Here is a 24,237-nt window from a genome sequence, read left to right as displayed (position 1 = left end):
GTGTCTGTAGAACCCTTCAGTTGGACCCTGAGCCAAAGGACCTCCCTATTGCATTTAGAACCACCTCAGAATGTTCTTGGAGATATTTTGCCTGCAATCAAGAGCAGTTCACTCAAAATTCAGTCTGGTATTATAGTTAAGCACGAGACTGCCCGAGTGTGACTCATGGCTCCACCAGTTACTAGCGTGACCTTAGGCAAGTTACTTACCCTCTCTGTGCTTCACTTTCCTCACCTGAAAATTCGAACAACAGTAGCACCTACCTAGGGCTGCTGTGAGGTTTAAATGCACCAATTGATGTAAACTGCTTAGAACAGGTCTCTACCCAACAGTTAATAAGCACTATATAACTGTCAGCTATTATTCTAGAACAATTTAAGAAAAGTTGTCTTATTGTCTGAATGTAATATTTATGAACCATAGAATTTCTGGAGTTTTGCCTGCTTCTTGGAAAATAAGGAGAAATTAGGGCATCAGCAGACTGACGCAGCAATGGGTTTTGATCTGATGGGTTTACATGTGAAAAGTTTGTATTTGAAAAGTTACCAACTTTCCATACTATAAAGTTTAGTTTAACTCCATCTGTTTTGAATCTTTCTAACCTCCCTCTCTCCACACACATGCACCAGCATGGAAACTTCACGAGGGCTGGAATGTCTGTCTGTCTGATCAGTGCTGCATCTCCACTGCCTAGAACGGTGCTTTAGGACAGAGCAGATGCTCAGTGAACTCAATTAAACTGAGATACTGAACAATTACTTTAGACTCACTGAACACTGGAAACTTTAAAATGGCCTTTGGTCAAAATCATTCAAATTTTCACTGACCTGACTATATTTGGCAAAGCAGTTCACAAGTGACAGGCAAGGCATCCAGCATTTAAAAGAGAAATTCTCTAAGTTACAAATATTTTCCAAAATTTCATCTGAACATTTTTAACATACACTTGCCAGGAAGGCTCAGCCTTATTTTTTGAACTCTTGTGTCTTTATCCAATTATTTCTTCCTTCAGTGAGCATTGTGCTATCATGTTTCTCATCTACCCAGAAGTTGTGCTTCTTCCCCTTCTACTACTGAGCATTTTCTCATTGTGGAAAGTGTGGAGAATAACACAGAACCTGATAAAACCAGTCACTTTCTACCAGTCGCTCTCCCATTGGGAAGAACGTACATATTAGGGGAAGTCCTCCAAACCCTTTCTATCCAATAGGGTAGCCACTAGTCACATGTTGCTATATAAGTTAATTAAAATGAAATAAAATTTCAAGACCCAGTTTCCAGTCACACTAACCACATTGCAAGAGTTCAATAGTCACCCAAGGCTGGTGGCTAACGTATTGACGGCACAGATTACAGAACATGTCCATCCTTAAAGAATCCTTATTTATGTCTGGATATTGGCAGCATTGGGATTCTTCAATCATTGTATTCCCATAAACCAAAGAGTTTGAATGCATTTTTGGATAATAAACTCCTTAAGGACAGGGACTGAGGTGATACCACTGACCCTGTAGAACCCTCAAATGCCCTCACTTGGACAGTGATCCTTAATGTTTTTTGATGATGGTGTTGACTTCCCAAACTAGACTCTCTGGCAATCTGGCCCTAGAAGAAAGTATTATGGATGACCAGGAAATTAACCCAGGGGACTGGAATTAAAACACAGAGGCCCACACAGTCCCAAGTGCTGACGCAGCCATATGGGGTACCTACTGGGTCAAGCATGAAGAGGTCCACTCCTTGCCCAGTGGAAAGAGCCACCAGGGTCGCACTGCCGTAGAGCGCATAGCCTGCAGCCACGATATTGCGGCCAGGCTGCAGGGCATCCTTTTCAGAAGGCTCGTCCTCCGAGGTCTGCAGAAGAGAGGAGAGAAACATGGTGCATCCTTGTCTCTGGAGAGAACCCTTTGTCAGAGGCCTGGACCTCAGATCTTCTTGAACCACTAAAAGAAGTACAGTTGTCAGAATTTCAAGCTGCAGCAAAGGCATCTGGAGGAAACGAGTTGCCACGTCAACAAATGGTTCTAGCTGAACCATTGCAAAGCCTGTGCTTTGATTTCTTCCTGTTTTCTGAACACATTTGTCTGCATCCTGCCAAGAAAAGCACTCTAAGATGCTAAAACCACAGCCTCTCTTAATTATCACAAGCCATGCTTCTTAGCCACTATAATAACGACCAAGATCACTGAGCTCTGATTTTATGCAGTATCCTCTGAGGTAGGTATCTTGATCATCTCCAGTGTTCAGACGAAGAACTTGGAGCCTGAGCGATTGGATAACTCATCAACATCACGAAATCTCAGAGCTGGAGTCAAACGCGGGCAGCTTAGCCTGGTTCTTCATAGCCCCACCTCTGCCCCTTGATGGCCTTGTCCCTGGCCCCCTCCAAAACCCCTGCTACACTTCTGAGTGGTTTCTTGAGGAAGCTTTTCTCATTGGCATAGCAGCACTAACAGTGATGATGTGAGTGGGAACTCAGAGAGACAGGACAAGGCGGGGATGCTGAGGAAGAAACGGCAAATCTCTTTATGGAGGGGCAGGGCCGCAGCTGAGACTCGATTTCATAACCCACTGTCCCCGTATGTCTTGACTTCCCTCCCTTCCTTCCCTCCCCACCTCCTTGGGCTCTAAAAGGCAAGCGAATCCAATCTTATAAATTTGGGACAATGGTTAGCTGAGCTAGGGTGGAGGAGGGAGTGGAGGGTATGCTCAGTTCTTTCTCCACCTTCATCTGGGATTCTGACTACACACAAACCCTTGAGGGAGGGGGAGAATTCTGGACAAACACTCGGGCTCTGGTTCCGTAGTTAACATCATTATGGATGGCCCATGTGAGAGGAGCTTTGCAGGAGAGGTGCATGGGTGGGCAGACTTCACTCAACTATTTTCATATCAAAAGATCCAGATAGATTCAGCTGCACAGACTATGGCAGATGCGTATGACATATGTTGAGGCTCCAAACTCACTTCACATACCATCACACCTGAAGATGGTGGTGCTCGGTGTGCAAGGGTTAAATTAGAAATTGTTGGCCTCACTGCTTCTGAGTCATTCGATTCTCTACTGTCTGTTTTCTGGCACAGCTATGCTGTGCTCTATTTAATTACACTCTGTTCTCTCTAGACACCAATGAGTCTTTAGCTACCACACAGGTCTGGAAATACTACATAGAACTTTCCCGATGAGCAGAAATTCCAAAGAATTTGAAAGTGATGAAAGTGAAAGAAATAGCTTTAAAATTACGAAGACACATTTAGTAATTATGTAAATAGGAAATAGAATAAGAGTGTGAACCCAAATATTATTCACACGTTGGAAATATGCTACTTAATTCTCCTGAGGAATAACTTCTTAAGGGTAAAATAGTAATTTGTATTTATATGGGCCTTTATATCTTTCAAAGTACTTGCACATTATGGGACTTTTGTGAAACAATGGAGAGGCTTTCTAATGCTCATCTGAAAGAGAAGGGATAGAGGTCAGAAAGGTACTCACACAACATCTTGGAACCAGTGAGTGATAAAGCTAGACTGGACCCCGTCTCCTGATACTAAGCCAGCATCCTTTTCAGCACTGTCGTGGAATGTGGGGCCAGTTTGCCCTTTGCTAGTAACATCCTGACAGTTTTATTGTAAAACCAAACCTTCTCCTTCTTTAAAAATGGCATGTCCCCTTTAATAATTTTTCCTTACTTTCACAATCTTGCATTCTTTCTAACACTTTTTTTTTGCAACTAATTACATTTTCATCCAACCTGCACGTGTTCAATAAATTGGTTCTATTTCCAGATTCCTAGGCCACATGAGGATTCTGAGAACCAGGCCCTAGAGTGGTGATTCTCTAAAGTGGACCAGCAGCATCAGCATCACCTGGGATCTTGTTAGAGATGCACATTCTCAGGCCCCACCTAGAACTACAGAATCAGAGACTCTGGGCTGGGGCCCTGCAATCTGTGTTTTCAGAAGCCCTCCAGGCGATTCTGATGCATGCTAAAGGTTGGGAACCACTGTTCTAAAGCATGATATCTTAAGGACCTTCAGAAAAGTGGAGGGCAAAGGCACTATTAGATTTTTTATTAAAATCTCTAGTCTTCCCCATTGAAGCTTCTGAAACACCTTCGTTCAGCCAGCAGAAAGATCATATTTTCTGTGTACAAAACTGGAGTTCTGTTCTGCCAATTTCTCCCAGCCTAGAGAATTTCCTTTCTCTGAGCAGTGATCCTGCAGCCTCCGCTCAGCATCGCACCCTCTCCTTGGTCCTCAGGACCCTGCACTGTGGCTTAGAGAGAACCACTCCTCCGTCACTGGCTTCACTGGCTTTTAATTACAAGCAGAACTCCCTGGCCTTAAAAAATAAAAAAAAATACTTTCTAGATCCCAAGACTTCCCTCCAGCTATTCCCTCCAGCTATCTCTGTCTTCATCTAGATCCTGGAATCTAGAATACCTGTCTACACTGGTTATCTTCCTTCTCTCCTCACTGTAGGCTGCCAGATATGACCCCATCTACTAAATCAGGTGCACACTTTCCAGTCCTCTTGAGTGATTTCTCGGCAGCACTGGATCCATTGGCTGCTGTCTCCTTCTTGAGATGCATCTCTCCTGAGCTTCTGTCCACGTTCCTATTTTCTGGCCTGAGATATTGTGATTTATAAGAAATATATATTCGGTCATTCAGATGGTCAAAATAATTTCTCATATACATTTGGTTTTTATCCATGGTTCCTGGCTCACAGCTCCCAAAACCCTTGGAATTTCCTAAGTGTTCAGAGTGATAAAGGTGTCTTTTGTTACGTTAATGAGGCGACTTTTGGAAAACACCTAAGGATGGGGGCTAGTTGCCAACAGAACCAACCACGTGATTAGAGAGTTGAAACTTTCAGTCCCACCCCCCAACCTCGGGAGAGGGGCAACAGGCTGGAGTTAAATTAATTGCCAATGGCCAATGATTTAATCAATCATGCCTACGTAATGAAGCCTCCATAAAAACCCAAAAGGTCAGGGTTTGGAGAGCTTCCAGGTTGGTGAACACAGGGAGATGCAGGGAGAATGGCACGCCTGGAGAGGGCATGGAAGCTCCACATCCTTTCCCACATACCTTGCCCTGTGCATCTCTTCCATCTGGCTGTTCCTGAGTTATATCCTTTTATAATAAACTGGTAATCTAGTAATTGTTTCTCTGAGTTCTGGGAGCCACTCTAGCAAATTAATCAAACCCAAAGAAAGGTTGTTGGAACCTCCATTCTATAGCCATTTGGTCAGAAGCACAGGTAACAGCCTGGGCTTGTAACTGGCATCTGAAGCGGTGGGAGAAGGGCAGTCTTGTAGAACTAAATCCTTAACTTGTGGAATCTGATGCTATTTCTGGGTAGATAGTGGCAGAATTGAGTTGAATTCAGTTGAATTTTTGGACACTCTGCTGTATTCAAGAACTGTGTGGCGCTGTATGGGAAATCTCCCACTCCACACATTGAAACTGGGTCCAGGAACACTTACATGGCCTTCTTCCCAACTCTCTAATTGTGCCTTCTCATTTGCTTTTGCCAACTCCTCTTCTTCCTACCCCTTAAATGTCAGTGCTCCTCCCGGCTCCTCCTCAGCCCTTGGGGTATCTAACCAGTGAAAAACGAACTTTCTTAATTCCTGTGCTATCTAAAGAGGGGACTCTCAGCTGCACTGAGACACACAAATTTAATGGGGTCTGGGATAGATTCCTGACCCAAACTGGCTCAATCACAGTCTCTATTCCAGAAATCTGGATTTGGAGCTAAAACATTCCAGTTGAGGTCTACGTGGGAGCTGTGGGTGACCATCTTTTTTCTGCCATTGGCCAGAGAGAATCAGAGAAAACTTGGTCCACAGAGAGAGGAAGGGGTGAAGTGGCCACATGGCAAGAAAGCAAGATGAGAGACTTTGAGGGAAAGAGCTCTCTCCTGGCCTGACTGTTATCTGGTCCAGGCCTTCTCTGAGGCTGGCCATATTCCTGCCTTAGGGTTTCCTGATCCATCCCTGCCATTTATAGCAGAGTCCTAACTAATAAAGCTCTCTCCTCTTCTCATCCTACACACTCCTCGGCAATCTCATCCACAACCAGAGTTCCAGGCCCCACACAGGTGCCGATGCCTCCCCGACCTCCATCTTCTCTCCCCTGAGAGCCCAGCCTTGGAGCCACCTGCCCAGTAGACATCCCTACGCAGGTATCCCACAGATGCCTCAAGCTCAGCACGTCTAAGACAGAATTCATCTGCTCCGTCTCACCCCGCCTCTCAAAATCCCTGCTCTTCTCTCATTGCCTCCCATCTCAGCAAATGGCACCATCATCTGCCCAGTAGAAACCTGGGAGTCACCCTCCCCTCTCTTTCCCTGACCACCCTCCTCGCCTCACCCATGACCTCCACTCAGTCACTAAGTCCAGTCAATCCTAGCAGCCACTCTTCACAGATCCTTGCCCCCCTCTCTCTCCTCACCACCACTTGGTCCTAGAGACCATCACCCCCTGCCTGATCCCTCCACTCCATCTTTGCTCTGCTTGGATCCATGTCACTTCTCTCCTTAAAACATTTCACTGACTTCCCACTGCCTTGACATCCAATATTCTTAACTCATTTTATCAGGTCTTCCATTATCTGGCCCCTGCTGGCTGACCAGTCTCATCCAACACCCTTCTCCATGCCCACCCACCCAGGCCCTACATCACAGCAACACTGAGCTTCTCTTTTCTTCTTGAACATTCCACCCTGCACCTGGGCTCCAGGACTCTGCCTAGGCCCTTCTTCCTAGCCAGAATGGCCCTCTGCCCTTGAACTCAGCCTTCAAGTCTCAGGTGAAACACTGTCTTCCCCATGGAGGCCTTCCCTGACCTCATGCTTGGTCTTCCAGGTACTCCATGCCATAGCACTCAGTGTTTCCCCTCTAAAGCTCCCAACACAATTTTATTAGTGTGTTTAATGTCTGACCTCCTAAATAGACTGTAAGCTCCATGGCAGCAGGGACTGACTGTCTTGTTCATGTCTGTTTTCTTACCACCTAGTACAATCTGGCCCATGGTTGTTGCATTTAATTAACACACACACACACACACACACACACACACACACAAGTTTATACACATACATATATATATATACATGCATACATACTTTACCATGAGCATGCTGGATATTCTTATTGCTTGGGCACCTCCAAATTTAATCAATCTCTATTGTTTAAAGTTTAGGTTTTTCCTAAAATTTTGTTTAACTTTTTATTTAACAACGATTATAGATTCACAGGAAGTTGCACAGATAACACAGAGAGATCTTTTCACTCAATTTCCCCCAATAGTTACATTTTATGTATTTTACTAGAGTACAATATCAAAACCAGGAAGCTGACATTAGTATCAAGTGTGTATATAGCTCTGTGCCATTTTATCAGATGTTAGATTCATGTGCCCACCACCACATCACAACACAGAACTATTCCATCACCACAGACTTCCTCATGCTATCCCTCCCCCCATCCCTGACCCTGGCAAACACTGATCTCTTCTCTATCTCTGTAAATATGTCATTTTGAGAAAATTACATAAATGGGATCAGATAGTTTGCGATCTTTTGAAATCAGCTTTTTTTATTCAGCATAACACCCTGGAGATCCACTGTAGTTGTTGCGTGTATCAATAGTTTGTTCCATTTTATTGCTCAGGAGTGCTCCATGGTATGGATGTGTCACCATTTGTTTCACCTTTCACCTATTGTAGGACATTTTGGTTATTTCCAATTATGGGCTATTACAAATAAAGCTGCTATGAACAATCATGTACAGGTTCCTGTGTGAATGTAAGTCTTCATTTCTCTGGGATAAATGCCCAGGAGTGCAATTGTTGAGTCCTACAGTAGGTGAATGTTTAGTTTTTATGTTTTGTTTTTTGTTTTGTTTTGTTTTGTTTTAAAGAAACTGCCAAACTTTTCCAGAATTGCTAGGTCATTTTACAGTTCCACTAACAATGCATGAGAGATGTAGTTTTTCTGCATCCTTGCCAGCATTTGGTCTTGTCACTATTTTTTATTTCAGGTGTTCATTAAGGTGTGTAGTGATATCTCCTTATGGTCTTACTTCACATTTCCCTAATGGCTAGTGATGTTGAACATCTCTTCACGTGCTTATTTGCCAAGAAATTTATTTTCACCTATTCAGTGACATGTCTCTTCATGTCCCATGTTCTAATTGGATTGTTTGGAGTGTTTTACTTTGAGTCTTAAGAGTTCTTTTATATTCTAAACATGAGTCCTTTGTTGGACATGTGGTTTGCAAATGTTTTCTCTCATCCTGTAGCTTGTATGTTCATCCTCTTAACAGAGTCTTTTGCAGAGCAAAAGTTTTTAATTTTGACGAAGTCCATTAACATATTTTTGTTTTTTTATGCATTGTGTTTTTGGTGTCATGTTAAGAACTCTGCACCAAGTTCTAGTTCCTGGAGATTTTCTCTTATGCTTTACTGTAAAAGTTTTAAAGTTGTATATTTAAACCTATATTCTGTTTTGAGATGATTTTTGTATAGGCTTTGAAGCTTAGGTTGAGGTACCTTGTTTTTTTTTTGCCTGTGGATATACAATTGCTCCAGTACCATTTGTGGAGAAGACTCCTTCCTCCACTGAATTGCTTTCGAAACGTCAAAAATCTGTTAGCCATAAATTATGCGACATCACTTCCGGGTTCTCTATTCTGTTCCATTGATCACGTGTCTGTTCCTCGGTTAATATCATACAGTCTTGATAACTGTAGCAATATGATAAGTCTTGAAATTGGGTAGAGTGATTCCTCCTACTCTATTCTTTTTCAAAATTGTTTTAATTATCCTAGTTCCTTTGCCTTAAATTTTAGAATAATCTTGTCTATATCTACAAAAAAGCTTGTCAGGATTTTGAGAGAAAGTGTGTTAAACCTGTATATCAATTTGGGGAGAACTGACGTCTTTTACTATGTTGAGTCCTCCGATCCATGAACATGGTATGTCTCTCCATACAAGAAATATTATGGCTTCTCTGATTACTTTCATCAGCATAATGTAGTTTTCAGCATAAAAATCTTGTACATGTTTTGTTAGATTTACACTATTCCATTTTTTGAATGATTATAATGAGTATTATACTTTAAAGTTTAGTTACCATGTGTTTATTGCTAATATATAGAAATTCAATTGATTTTTGTATGTTGATTTTGTATCCTGTGACCTTGCTGAACTCATTTATTAGTTCTACGAAGTTAGTTTTGTTTTTGTTTTGGCTTTTTGTAGATTCCTTGAGATTTTCTACATAGACCATCATGTTATCTGCAAAGAGGGATAGTTTTATTACTTTTGTTTCAATCTCTATGTCTTTTATTTCTTTTCCTTGTCTTACTGCCCTGGCTAGATCTTCCAGCACTGTGTTGAATAACAGAGGTGAGACTGTACATCTTTGCCTTGTTCTTGATTTTAAAGGAAAAGCATTCAGGCTTTCACCCACCATTAAATAAGATGTTAGCTGTTAGATTTTTGTAGATGCTCTGGGCTCGGCCTGGTGGTGAAGTGGTTAAGTGCTCGAGCTCCGCTTCAGTGGCCTGGGGTTCCCAGGTCCAGATCCCAGGCGCGCACTGATGCATCGCTTGTTAAGCCATGCTGTGGCGGCGTCCCATATAAAGTAGAGGAAGATGGGCACAGATGTTAGCCCAGGGCCAATTTTTCTCAGCAAAAAAGAGGAGGATTGGCATCGGACATTAGCTCAGGGCTGATCTTCCTCACAAAAAAAAAAAAAAAAGGTTTTTGTAGATATTCTTTATCAAGTTGAGGGAAGTTCCCCCTCTATTTCTTGTTTCCTGAGAGTTGTTTTTTTCTTTTTATCATGAGTGAATGTTGAATTTTGTCAAATGGTCTTTCTTCATCAATTGATATGATTATATGGTTTTTCTTCTTTAGCCTGTTGATGTGGTGGATTACACTGATTGATTGTCAAATATTGATCCAGCTTTCCACCACTGGAATACCCCACTTAGTCATGGCACATAATTCTTTTTATGTAGTGCTGAATCCTATTTGCTAATATTTTGTTGAAGATTTTGCATCTATTCATGAGAGATATTGATCTGTAGTTTTCTTTTTTTGAACTGCTTTCATCTGGTTTTGGTATCAGGGTAATGCTGGCTTCATAAAATGAATTGGGAAGTGTTCCTTTCCCATCTCTTTTCTGGAATAGATTAAATCATCTTTAAACATTTGGCATAATTCTGCAGTGAAACCATCTGGGCCTGGAGATTTCTTTTTTGAATTCTATTTTCTTAGTAGTTATAGGGCTATTCAAATTATCTGTTTTATATTGGGTGAGTAAGAGTAGTGTGCTTTTTGAGGAACTGGTCCATTTCCTCTAAGTTGTCAAATTTATGTGTGTAGAGTTATTTATAGTACTTCCTCATTATTCTTTTGATGTCTCTTAATTTTCTAAAATGTCAAGACAACTCTGAGATGAACAATCTAGTGCATAAATATGTGTTTCTCTGACTATCTTCCCAGGAGAAATCCTAAATAATAAAAATATTGGGGGGGCCAGCCCAGTGGCGCAAGCAGTTAAGTGCGCGCGCTCTGCTGCGGCAGCCCGGGGTTCACCGGTTTGGATCCCAGGAGCACAACGACACACTGCTTGTCAAGCCGTGCTGTGGTGGCGTCCCATATAAAGTGGAGGAAGATGGGCATGAATGTTAGCCCAGGGCCAGTCTTCCTCAGCAAAAAGAGGAGGATTGGCAGATGTTAGCTCAGAGCCGATCTTCCTCACAAAAAAAATAAAATATTGGGTAAAAGACTTTTGATACATATTGAAAAGTTACCCTCCAGAAAGTTGCATTAATTTATACCTTTACCAGCAGCGATAAGACTGTTCATTTTAATTCAATCTGATAAACACAAGATAGTATTGTCTTTTCAACTTGGCCAATTTGATAGGCAAAAAAGTGACATCTTTTTTAATTTCCATTTTTTATAATTAACAACTTTTCATATGTTTATTGACCATTTTTACTTCTTATTTTGTAAGTTGCCTGTTTTACGTCTTTGCTTATTTTTGTATCAGGGTATTCATCTTCTTGTTGATTTTAATACCTCTTTACATATAAAAGATATTAATGCCTTATATGTGCTACAAATATTTGTTTGTTTTCCTTGATTATCTGCCTTTTAATTTTATTTACAATTTTTTTTTTGCAGTGCAGTTTTTTGGTAATTAAAATTATTCCTACAGCTCTCTTTATTTTCTTCTTTTGTCTTCATGTTTAGACAGAATTTCTCCTACATCAAGACAAGATCAGAAAAATACTCTTTTTTTTTTTCTGGTTTCATCCCCCACCTTTCCAACAAACTTGTTAACTCATCTGTAATCTATTTTGGTGCATGGAAAAAGAAAGGTTCAACTTTTGTTTTTCCCCTAATATGGTCCTGGGACTTCAAAAATCCACTTCATATTATTAATCTCCATCACTCCAGGCTCAGTGTGTTTGGTGGTAGACGGTTTGGGAGAGTAGACTATTTTTCTTTTTATTGAGGTATAATTTACGTATAGCAAAGCACACAAATCTTAATTTTACAGCTCATTCATACATAAATTCATATATATGAATTTTTACATACATATAGTATATACTCACATAAGCACCGAGATCAATTTATAGAACATTTCCAGGAAACTAGCAGACTCTCTCATGCCCTCTTTCAGTCACTATCATGTCTCCCAAAAGTAACTTCTACTCTGGACTTTATCACCTGGACATCTAAAGGATAATTGGTTTTGCCTGTTTTGAAACTTCATATAAATGAAATTACAAAGGATATGTTCTTTTGTATCTGCCTTATGTTTCTCAACATTATGTCTTTGCAATTTTATCTATATTGTCGCACGTAGCAGTAGTTTGTTCTTTTTCATTGCCATGTAGTTTTCTGTTGTGTGAATATATCACAATCTATTTATCCATTCTAATGTTGATGTACATTTGGATTTTTTTCCAGTTTGGGGCTGTGATGAATAATTTACCAGACACAAGCACTCACTTATCCTGGGTGTATACCAGGAGTGGACTTGCTGGGCGATAGTGTGTAAACAGATGTTTAGCACTAGCAGGTGTTATCAAAAGTTTTCCAAAGTATTTACATCATTTTGTACTACCACCAATGATGTGTAAGAATTCCAGTTTCTTCTTCAACACTTGGTGTGGTTAGTCTCTTTAATTTTAGCCATTCTGGTGGGGTGAGTGACGTCTCATTGTAGTTTTAATGTCCATTTCTCTGATGACTAATGATGTTGGGCATCTTTTATGTGCTTATTAACCAGCTGGGGGGAAAATTCTCTTTTTTGAAGTGCTGTTCAAGTCTTTTACCCATTGCTTTGTTTAGATTGACAGTATTTTTTATTGATTTGTAGGAGTTCTTTATTTATTTGGTATATGAGCTCTTTCTTGGAGATATGTATTAAAAATCTTTTCCCTGTGTCTGTGGTTGTCTTTTCACTCTTAACATTGTCTTTGATGAACAGAAGTTCTTAATTTTAATGAAGTCCAATTTATTAGTCTTTTCTTTCATGGTTAGTACTTTTTGTGTCCTGTTTAAGAAATCTTTACCTTCCCCAAAGATATGAAGATATTCTCCTGTGTTTTTTTTTTCTAGGAGTTTTATAGCTTTACTTTTTACAGTTAAGTCTCTAATCTTTCTTTAATTAATCTTTGTGTGTGGTGTGTAGGGGTCGAGTTCACTTTTTTTTATATAGAGATTCACCAGGCCCAGCATCATTTATTATTGATCATTTATTGATGCTGGGCCCAGTGACTCTCTATAAACTCATGCTTTATTGAAGTTTATCACGAAATTCAGTGTTGCCCTTCATAATCAGGTGGCCACATATACATACGTACACGTGTGGGTTTATTTCTAGTTGCTCTTTCGTGTTCTATTGGTCTATCTGTCTAGTCTTATGTCAATGAAAGAGTAGACTTTGGGCAAGGTTTACTTCACCATGATAGTGGGGGAGGGGTCTCCCTGTAGGGACCCTGTAGGGATGTTACAACCCACACCCTTAGATTATTCAGATCCACAAGACTTGCTCCTCTCGTCAGACACCTCCAGCATTGGTCCTTCTCCCTAGCTTCTGGTTTCCACCTTCCTGTGATTCTGGCCCCTGCCCCTCACCTTGTGTTTACTGCTTGTTCATTTCAATGAGCTCAGCTATGAATTTAAAGGCATGGATGACATATTTTATCCAGCAGTTCTGGATGTTTTGAAGCAGGAGAGTTTTCACTTTGTCTAATCTGTGACTTTACTGGAAATGGCAAGTCTCTACTTCAAGAAAAAGGAAAATCTACCAACAGAGGGCTGAAAACAGCATGGGATGCCCTGAATGGAGTTCAGCACTGCTCCTTGGAGACAAAGGGAGGAGACACCTGTGACAGTTCTCTGACTCTCCTGAAACTTCTACCGTGATGCTCATCAGAGAATCACAGAATCCTGGTGGGAAACGGCATCCTCCCTGGTTCTGACAAGGTTCTCAGACACTGTGACAGCCCTGTGAGGCCTCTGAGGCAAGCTGCTCTCTCACTAGATGTTGCTGAAGCATCACAAAGCTTTCTCGTCACGTCTTGTCTTCATAATTTCCGTTCTAAAAGTGGTTTGTTAGTTCCTCCAATTTGCCCCCCTTCTTTAGAAATATTATCAGAGGGAATCTATGGTTATTTGAACTAGCTTTCAAAGCCTACATTTTTTAAAAAATTTAAGACAAAATCCCCATGTTCAAAATCACCTGAATTCAAGTGTGAATATCCCATATTATATATAACAATAGTCCTCTTTCTTGTTTTAAAGACTTAATTTTTTTAGAGCAGTTTTAGGTTCACAGCAAAATTGAGAGAAAGATAGAGAGATGGCCCATAGGCCCTGTCTGCACACCTGCACAGCTCCCCCGGTACTGCTCTTTGTTTTTAAACCAGTTGGTCTTCAGAAGCTAAGAGCGGTGATGGCAAGTCAGAGGGCCCATTTAATCCCTGTCCTGCTGTCACCGAATCACTGGTGACTTCGGTGGGGCTACTTACCTTCTCTGTGCTTTGGTCTGTTCACCAGTGAAAAAAGTGACAGTGGTGTGTGCACCTCCTCACGGGGCTGAGGTGAGGGCTGACCCGGGAACAGCGTGCCTGCAGGTGGCTGGAACAGTGCCTGACTCATGCTCGCAGTCAAGAGTATTAGCCATGAGGGAAAAAACAATACTTAAAACTCAAAGATACAACTGGGTGTCTTTTTTCAGAATCTCATAAACATCACACCAGCTATCCCTTTATTTGATCTCTAAGCTGTGCCTCAAAGGAGAAGCAAGCTCCTTTCCTCACCGAGCTCATCGTTGCTTAACTCTGAAAGAGCATCTCAGTCTTTAACTCTCTCAGATACCGAGAAAGTGTCTTGTGTCATTCTCTCCTGCTCCCTCAGCAAAAGGCTCCTTTTCTCTCTTCACAAGATGAAGAGAACCAGCAACTGGGAAAGCAATGTCCTCAGAGATTTCCTGTCGCCCTGGCTGCCTTGGCTTCCATTTTGTTCTCAGAGCCAGGAGGAAGAGAGCACTCATCTGCTCCTTGCTTTCTTCTCAAGAAGAAAGCTTAGGCTAACTCACATATTCTGCTAGGGTTAGTTTTCTATTAAGCTCTTGCCTCCGAAAATCAAATTCCGGCCCCCTTTTTTGAACAACCATCAGCCGAGCATAAACATCTATTGCGATATCAATATCTATAGACAACACAGCAGGTGACGTGGGGCAGACCCACTCCTCCCCCGAGTTTATCATCTAGGAGCGCTAAGAGACACACATGAAAGGTTAATTGTACACACGTTACATCATTAGTGCCAAATCGGTAGGATAGAAAATAAGTGATGTCTGCCTTTGTTTGATTGTGAGTAATTTAGTGGAAAGAGTGTGTGTTGTGGAGCCAGAGAGAGGGGCCTCTAAAACCAGCCAGAGGTAGGTCACCCACTGAACAATCCCTGAGACCCTCAAGTGCCCCTGGCCTCCTTCTGCCCGAAAGCCCACTGGCATAGGCCCAGCCATCCCGACCGGAGCAGGACTGATCCTAAGTTGAGGTACAGGCGGATGACGTGCTTTGGCATGAAGTCTCTGGTAATACTGGATGAACGGCCACAAACCAACCATAAGATCCTCTCCGTTGTTAGGTTTGTGGGGTAGGTGCAACAGCCCCAAAAATATCCTAATCCCCGGAATCTGCGCCTAGGTTGTATTACAAGGCAAAAGGGACTTTGCAGATGTGATTAGGGTTACCAATTTAAAATAGGGAGAGTAGCCTGGATTATCCAGGTGGGCCCAATCTAATCAAATGAGCCCTTAAAAGCAAAGAACTTTCTGTGGCTGGAGGCAGGGGAGATAAGGCAAAGAGGGGGTGTGAGAGAGATTAGAAGTGTGAGAAAGGGGCCGGCTCCGTGGCTTAGCGGTTAAGTGCGTGCGCTCTGATGCTGGCGGCCCGGGTTCGGATCCTGGGCGCGCCCCGAGGCACCACTTCTCCATCCAACGTGAGGCCGAGTCCCACGTACAGCAACTAGAAGGATGTGAACCTATGACATACAACTATCTACTGGGGCTTTGGGGGGAAAAACTGAATAAATAAAATCTTTAAAAAAAAAAAAAAAAAAAGAAGTGTGAGAAAGACTTGGCCTGCCTCTGCTGGCTTTGAGGACGCAGGAGTCACAAGCCAGGAAATGTGGGAAGCCCCTAGAAGCTGAGAATGGCACCCAGCATCAGCCAGCAAAGAAGCAAGGACCACCATCCTACCACAGGATGGAACCGAATTCTGCCAACTACCTAAATGAGCCTGGAAGCTATTTAGGCCTTACGAGATCCTGAGCAGAAAACCCAGCCACGCTTGCCAAACTTCAGGAAATGAGTGTTGTTTTAAGCCTCTAAATGTGAGGTAAATTGTTATGGCACCAGTAGAAAACCAACGCAGGAAGATTTGAGATGCATAAAGAAGAAACGGGGGCCTTCAGATGCCACCTGGAACCAATACCATGTCTGACATTTGTGTCTTTTCCAGATTTTCAACACAAGGCCCCATCTATCCTCTCTCCTTACCTTCCCACGAATGCCATGAAGAAGGCAGGGAGAAATTACCAATTTGACTCTTCCAATGAGGAGCCCGAGGCAGAGGGCAGACTCATGGCTCCCAGCCCAGGAACCTTCCGGAAACCACCAGAGGAAGGAGGTTAAAGATCAGACCATCTACTCACCTTTCTGTAGATGGCAAATATGGTTCCAATGGAGGCCAGGCAGTCGATGTTGGAAGATCCATCCAGTGGGTCAAAGCAGACCACGTACTTCCCCTAAATGGACAGGGAAGAACCATCTGATCAGGTCACCTTTGCACCAACACACTCTGTGTAAGCGGCCAAGTGTGGCGGATAACACTGCACCAAGAAGCGATCAGAGCAAAGGGATCTCCTTATCAGAAAACGCAGATACTTATGGGAGCGGAGCGTACCGCATGTATGAATTGTGCAACTCAGGGCCCACCTGCCCATAAACAGATTAATTGATGCCCACATGGGGCGATCGAGGTCCCATCCACCTCCAAAGAGCTCTCCTGGTACCTGCTCTGGCTCTGCCCTCCCCTCCTACCCGGGCCCGTTAGGGACTCCGAGCTGCTGAGGTATGAGAGGACACCAGGTCTGAAATCGGCAGCTTGCAAGGAAGAGGTGGCGAGGACGAAGATAAATTTGGGCCAGCTCTACCCGTATCCAGTAAGTCAGTTATTGAATTATTGATAATTCTTTCTGAGCCTCCCCCCAGACAGGGTTTTTTCATTTCGGAACATTTTTGCCAAAAGACTTCAGCAAGTCTCAGAACAATGTCCCAGGGCCTCTGGGTCTGTCTTATCAGGATAGCTTGTATGCATAAATACGTCAGAATAAAAACACTGTTGTGGGTTTTGCTGCATCCAACCCACCGGGCAGATGTGAAGACCAGAAGGCAGAGCAGGTGGGGTCTCGCGCCCACTCACACTGCTGTCACAGGCTGCTCAGCCATTCCATGAAAAGAAATCCCCAGATACTTCTTACAGGCCTCCCGTGCGCAAGGTCCCGTGAGAACTTCAGCGGTGGGGACCAGAGTCTCCCAGCTAATCAAACAGCAGTAATGAAAGGCCAAGTCAAAGGGGAGTCGTTCTCCCACCACTAAAATTACTTTTCACCAGCTTTCCAATGAGGAATACCCTAGCTTAAGTTGAGCTTTATGTTTTCTTTTTTTTTTTTCTCCTTGCTTAACCTGGGGGAGGGGAGCACAAAAAAGTGGGATACTCCATAAACTTGGAAATTCCCCATTCTCCCTGTGGATAATCCAATTTAGCCTATTCATTTATGCACGCATTCATTCAAGAGATATTTGTTGGACATCTAGCCTATGCTGGAACACGTTCAAGGAGCTGGTGTGGCAGAAAGTGTGGAGTATTCAGGAACCAGCATGAAGACCTGTGTAGTGCAGGCCAACTGGGGAAGAAAATGGCAGATTAGATTGGAGAGATCCACGGTCATATCACTGGAAATTGCAAGTTGAAAATAATAGGTGTGATTCAGCTTAAATTATGTGAGACAAGAGTAAAAGTGCTTTGCAGAGTCCCTGGCATACAGTAGATGCTTAATAAATTCGGCCTGACTTTACATTTTCTGTTCCTTCAGCTAATCATAAAGAAATGGCACCTCGTCCCCATCACCCAATGTATAAAACGAGAGTCAATAGTCCCAGTATTTATTTTGTGTTACTGAATCGCAGCTGAACATGGGTTGAATTTTTTTGGCCCCAGCAAACCTGTCTCTTTAATAAACTGTCTGTGAAACCCCAGTGAGTACAGCCTCCACAGCTGTGCCTGCACTCACCAAGTTTACCGTTGTGTTAGGGCACAAGCGCACGATCTGTATGACGTTTTTTCTAGATTAGTCCAAGTTTGTCAGGCATGAAGAAATCTCTGCTGAAACCAGAAGCCCCCCGGGGAAGTGTGTGTTGCGGGGGAATGGAAGTGGGGACGGGAAGAATAAGAGGCGGAATAGTACGGCTCTCCTGGGAACTCGCCCTGTTACGGGACTTCAAGGTTTTCAAGCCCCACAACCAGCACCTGTTACCAGTACAAGTGAAACTCATGAACCCCACCCACGGAGGCATTTTGGTAAATCGCTGATTTATTTCCTGAATGAGTCACTGTCTTGTTATATGGAGTCTTTTTTCACTAGACAGCAAAAGACTTTCAACTAAAGAAGTATGCAATCCGTCGTTTCCGGAAAACAAAAGTTAAGCAATAGAGGAAAATCTCAGAACTAAAGACAAGCAGTGCAACCGAAGATTCTTCCCGACTCAGCAGCACCATCTACTGGCGAGGCGGGAACTGCAGCCCGGCCCCCGCACGCACCCGCTTCTCCTTGGCTGTGATAATCGCCTCCTTGTTCTCCTCCGAGACCAGGACGCAGGTGCTATAGGAGGACTGCAGCATGTTGATGACCAGGGAGTTGGATAACACGTCCAGTTTCTTCACCTCATCGCCTGTCACGTTCACGCTCCCCGCGATTCCATACCTAAGGAGACAGTAGAATCACTCAGGGCAGCCTGGACGCTGGGACACCCCCAGGGTGTCCCTCCTTTCCCTTCCCGGCTCCGGAGTCTCCAGCTTATAAAGACAGACCAAGTCAGTCACAGCTCACAGCTTCCTCCACACCCCGGGGATACTGTCATCGTCCCTTGTTCTCCCAATATCCCAACTAGAATTCAGTCTCACTAACACACAGACCTGCACTCAGCCCTGGGAGGTGACGAGAAAGAGAGAGTTCATAAAAGCAGACACATGGCCATGATCGTAAAGGGCTCCAGAAAGGAAAGGACACGGCTTTCCAGCACTGGAATTTCAAGTATTTGTTGATTATCCTCAAATACTGGCCAAAAACTGCCCTGCTGTAGTTTCCTGTTACTTGAATAAGATGGAAATTTGGGAACAGACAACTAATTTAATTTGATTCTTCGTTACTACTCCAAGCCATATAAGAAAAAGCACTGCTATAAATTCCTTTGTGTTCTAGAGTATTAACAAGCAAAGTTCTCTGCTTCCAGCCTCATGGGGGGGTTCCTTCTCAAATGTGAGTCTCATCACCCTCGTCTCACCCCGAGTTCCCAAGCTCCCCACTGTGGGCCTCAGGCCCCACCAAGGAAGTCCTGTTCTCCCACCGACATCGCCTCTCCTCCCTCTCACTCCCAATCGGCCAGTCTCAGCCTCTGGAACCCACTGGGCACACACCTGCCTTACCACCGATCCCTGGGTTTGCTACCCCCACCCCCCACGCTCTTCCCTCCAAGAGCCACATGGCTATCACCCCACTCGAGCCTTCTGCATTCCAACAGCGGCAAAGGCCCTGTGGCCACCAGCACCCAGCAAGCTGCTCCTCTATTTTCACCTTCACTCGTGGCATTTCGCCCAGGGGAATGCTCTCTGCCCAACGTCAGCTTTTTCCTACTTGCCTTCCTAACCCCTCCAGAAGCTTCTCTGGTCCTCCTTGCTGTTCCCACCACACCCCAGGCATGCCCCTGCCATCCTTTCCATAGTGGTTCACAAGCTGTTTATGGGAATGTCTCCTGCTGGATTATCTGCTCGCCAAGGGCAAGAACTGTGCCTCACTGGATTTGTTTCCACAGCACCTGAGGACAGAGCAGATGCTCTGTATGTGTGCACGGAATTATGAAGAAAGGATGGCAGCAGAGTCATTTCCCTTCCTCTTCCTTTCTCAACACCATTTATTTGTTGAAGGAATCTGCAGGCGGTTCTAACAGGCAGCTGGGGCTGAGAACCACTGATCTACCTGACGGTGCACAGGGCAAGCTACCACAGGAGGCACCACTCTGGTATGCGGATTATTTCGAGCTGAAGACAATAAGGACTCAGAGAACTCAGGAAGAATATTTGAGTTTCCCCTCCCAAACTGCCTAAAGAATTTAAAACAAAAGATCTGTTTCAGGAAGGAGTTATTATCATGATGGCTGTAAAGATAATGTAGGATAGAGGTTACAATAGGAAAGGCACCAAGCCCCTTTTATCAAAAACTCTCTCTCTCCCTGACCACATTATCTATAGATGACCCTGAGAAGAGTTGTCAGGCAAACATTTGCATTTCTATCTCCATGTGAGTTGTCTTCTTGCCCTCTGAAGTCCCAGACCACTACCCACCCCCAACACCTTCCTCGCGTTTAGCTGCAATATTTAAGCAGGCAGCTTTAGACAGAGGGACGAGTTGCTCATTTCTGAGTTTCTCCCATGTATACCTGTTATTAAACTTGATATTATTTTCTCCTGCTAACCTGTCTTGTTAATTATTTGGCCAGCCAGAAGAACCTTAAGGAAAAGGGCAGAGGGAGATTCTCCCTCTCTCCCAACATACCCTAAGCAGACACAACTCACTCCCACTCTCTTCCCTGATTGACAGTCCCCGCCCCCCCGCCCCCCATCACTTGATGTCTGATGGGCTATGCTGTGCTGAGCTAGCCGCCTTAGAAAACAGTACTGGTAGCCTGGCCTCAAAAACTGTATCTTCTGGTTCAAAATAAAAGGAAACAACAGCAACAACAAAACTGGGTTATTCTGCATCAGAGTCTAAAGGGACCACAAACCCTATCTTTTGTTTAATATGGAATCTTGATGCAGCTGCTGCTGGAGAATGAAGCAGGGGCCCGAGGCCTGTGGAGAGCAGAGCTGAGAAACAGGTTCTCTGGCATGTGCTTTGCAACCCCGCAGCAACCCCACCTCCACCCCACCCCCCAACCGGCCCTCTGCACCCTCCTCCAGGTGCTGCGCATCCTGCTGCCTCTACCCCCCAACACCCCCCCTTCCAGAAAGAGTGGAAGCTCATTCACAACGAGATCTGATTGCCTGACAACGGCTCTGAGTTAGATCATGAGTGGATGCATGCTTTATAACGCAGCATAGGGCAATATCTTTTGCCACTTTAACTAACATTAAAGCTTTACTGACCATTTCTATGTGGGATGGGCCACCATTTTGACAGCAGAAAGCCATGGAGAGGCTTCCCCAGGGAGGCATGCGAGCAGTCCCTTCTTTCTACAGCAAGCAGCGGAGAAAAAAGGAGGAAAAACGTGAGAATTTCTGATCACTTTTGCATTTATCGAGCTTGGGCCTAGAAATATCTTCCCCAAAAAGGGGAAGCAAAGGAATGAGGGGCTTGAGGCCCCCTCCCCCTCAACGGGAAGGCGGCAGGAACATGTGAAAGTCCCGTTCCCATGGGCAGAATTGCTCCAGGACAGAGTGCAACCTTTTAGCAATCCAAGAAGCAATCCCAGGTCCTCTTAAAATAATCTCAGCACCTTGTTAGAAGGAAGGAATTTCCAGCCAATAGGCTTCTCCTGCTGCCGCTTTGGGGGGTGTCTGTTACCAGGGAGCAATGGGAAGGATGCCGTCTGAACTGGCAGAACATGAGGCCTCTGCCAGGAGGCCTCAGCCTCCGAGAACATGCCGATGCCTGACGTCTTGTTTCCACGGGCTGCGCCTGCCACCTAGTGGTCAGTCAGCAGCATCAACTGGCCAGCCGGCAAATTTCCCCAGGCCTAGGCTTGGAACCACAGCAATCACGAGCATCTACTGAGCATGTATTACCGGGCTGGCACTGTGGAAATCATTGTCACGTGGACTTACTAAGCCTTAAAACAACCCTATGAGTTAGGGGCTAGTAGTGTCTTCTCCATTTTACAAATGGGGAAGACGAAGTCCTAGCGAGAATAGATCATTGCCCATGATCACATGGTAGGAAAAGCCAAGTCAGATGGGCACCTTAATTACCCAATTCCTGAGTCCACTTCATCTGGACACTAACAGCCACAAAGTCAGAGTTCTGCAGCCGATTGGTACAACCCTACCGCAGGAGCTGCTGCCTAGCCGAGCATCCTGCACAGAGGAGGTGCCCATCAGGTGAATGATCCTGAGAGGTCAGCAAGCAGCAGGGACGGCCAGGAACTGGCTCTCAGCACAGCAGGGCCCACATACAGGGGCAGGAAAGTCACTACTTTGTGTCCCTCAGCAGGACCCATCACCTGGCAGGGGCAGGACAGAGGCAAAAGGCTGCACCTCACGTCCATGAAGGTCCCTAAATGTAGAGCGTGGCCATTACTGCCAAACGAGGTGATACTACAGTCATGGCAACACACAGAGGGGGGAAAGCCGGTCATAATGCATCTTTAACTTGGATCCCATTACTGGGTCTCAAAATCTTATATCAATAAATTCTGTAATTATCCTGTGATAATTACATGTTGTGATATAACACTATCACATTTTTTTCTGTTAAAAATACTACATTGTTAAGGAAAAAAGTCTTAAATTATTGGACTTTGTTATTTCTGCATTTGGGAGCCATAATAATAATAATAATAATAAAGTTCCTTCAACTTCTGAGAGGACCTCCACTGGAATCACTACGATGAAACGGAAGCCCAAAGAAAGATGGCTTCTTTTTATCACAAACCTAAACTGCAGGCTTAGCTGTGCTCACCAGCAGCCGTGGCATGAACCTGTTCTCATTCTGTGCTTGGAAGAAAACAAAGGGCGGGAGCCTCTGCACTCCCTCCTCCCAGGCCCAGCCCCCCCAGCTGCCTGCTCACCGAGTGGAGAAGAGAAAGAAAGACACAGAAAAGAAATTTAAAGTGGCCAGCAGAAGGCTCCTTTCCACGGTGAGAGAGGAGAGGCAGGACGGGCCCTGGGAAGTCATCTGTTTTGTAAATGATTCCCAGCTCCTAACGTGTTGGCAAAAGTCCTGACTATAAAATGCTCGTATCCGCAAAGGGCATAAAGAGACGTCTCGGTCTCCTTCCTGTTTCTTTGGTCAGGGAGAATGCAAATACGAGTCACGATAATTCAATGCATGTTTAATGCAACAAGCCACTGAGCTTACCATTATAATAAACAGCAAGTGGAAAAATTATATACATTTTTTCTCCGTAGCATGTCTCCAAATATTTTGTTCCTTTCTCCAAGTAAGTCCAAGCCTCCTTTACCAAAGCACACGTGACAGAAACTTGAAACACAGCTTCCCTCCAGGACGCAAAGGTAAACAGCTTGTGACCCGATTTCTTGCCCAAGCCCCTGCGGCTCTGCCGCCAGCCGCCCTGGGCCGGGACCCCTGCGGTCAGGGGAGGTCTGCGCGCCCCCCTGAGCCCCGGGACTCACAGGTTGGCCAGGCCGGCCTTGCGGACGGCCGAGGAGATGGCTTTGATGGCGGTCAGCATGGAGTTCAGCAGCTGCGTGAGCTCCCCGGTCCCTTTGGCCTGACGCCCCTTTTCCATCACGTAGCGGGTCAGGGTGAGCATGTCCGTTTCGAAGGGGCTTCTGTCCGTCATTGCGGCGGGGAATTTTTCAAATCAGTATCAGAGCTGATGAGAAGTCTGTGCTGGCCCTGCCAGGCCCTTTAAGGAAAAGAGCCCCGGGCCACGTGGTTGAGAAAACTGGGCAAGCGCTCAAGGGAATCTCTCCGGCCCCGCTGGTTGTGAAGGCTGCCAGGGTCATGAGCACGATGTAAATAGAACCGGGCAGCTCAGAAACACTGATCTACTTTCTCTTGATGAACCTTTTTCTTTAAAGATCCTAAGAAGCAACCATTTAGTAACAGGTGGGAGATGAGAAATCTAGCCACTAAAAAATGACCCATAAAACCCTCTTATTCAAGGCCTCAAAAGGATTTTTCACATATATCTACTGCGGACCCCCATCCCCCTGTGGTCATAGGAGGCAGATTGGCAGATATCTTATCTGGGATAAGGGTCAGGTAATAAATAGTGGCAATCCTGGCACCTCTTATCCAGGGTTCTTTCACATAGTTTGAAAAGGATGCTTTTTATTTCCAAAAAGCCTGTGTGACTGGATGGATATCCATAATAGATCTCCAAATCTGGAAGAAAAAATTATATTGCTAGCACAGTGCCTAGCACCAGCGTTATTTTATCAGTTTCTCTACATCTGCAATTTTATAACAAAAATAATACTTGCTTATTTAAAAGGAAACACTACAGAAGTATATAAAGAAAAAGTGAAAATCCTCACCACCTGCCCATCCCCCAACCCACTCCCTAGAAATAACCTAGAGCTGGGGGTGGGGGGCTGTGTTGGTAGTAGGCTCCTGCGGGGGTCTGCATAGGGTCATCCAAGCACTTTCTCTAGGGGCAGA

At 44.3% G+C, this 24,237-nt stretch overlaps 1 protein-coding gene across 1 annotated transcript in view; it reads right to left on the bottom strand.

Annotated features, from left to right (window-relative positions):
* The window catches only part of FBP2 (fructose-bisphosphatase 2), a 52,587-nt gene extending 29,069 nt beyond the window's left edge, over window positions 1-23,518 (bottom strand). The window contains exons 1-4 of the mRNA XM_004440809.3: window positions 23,244-23,518; window positions 18,438-18,600; window positions 16,270-16,362; window positions 1,714-1,854 (exon numbers count right to left, since the gene is read on the bottom strand). Coding sequence (XP_004440866.1) covers window positions 1,714-1,854; window positions 16,270-16,362; window positions 18,438-18,600; window positions 23,244-23,413 — 567 coding nt within the window. The 5' untranslated portion in view covers window positions 23,414-23,518. The remainder of the gene's footprint in view (window positions 1-1,713; window positions 1,855-16,269; window positions 16,363-18,437; window positions 18,601-23,243) is intronic.
* Window positions 23,519-24,237: the final 719 nt, after the last annotated feature.

This window comes from Ceratotherium simum, chromosome 20 (genome assembly GCF_057802395.1).
Source record: "Ceratotherium simum simum isolate JZ-2026a chromosome 20, ASM5780239v1, whole genome shotgun sequence".
Lineage (NCBI taxonomy): Eukaryota > Metazoa > Chordata > Mammalia > Perissodactyla > Rhinocerotidae > Ceratotherium > Ceratotherium simum.
Note: the sequence above shows the minus strand (reverse complement) of the source record. Positions and strands in the feature narration are given on the sequence as shown.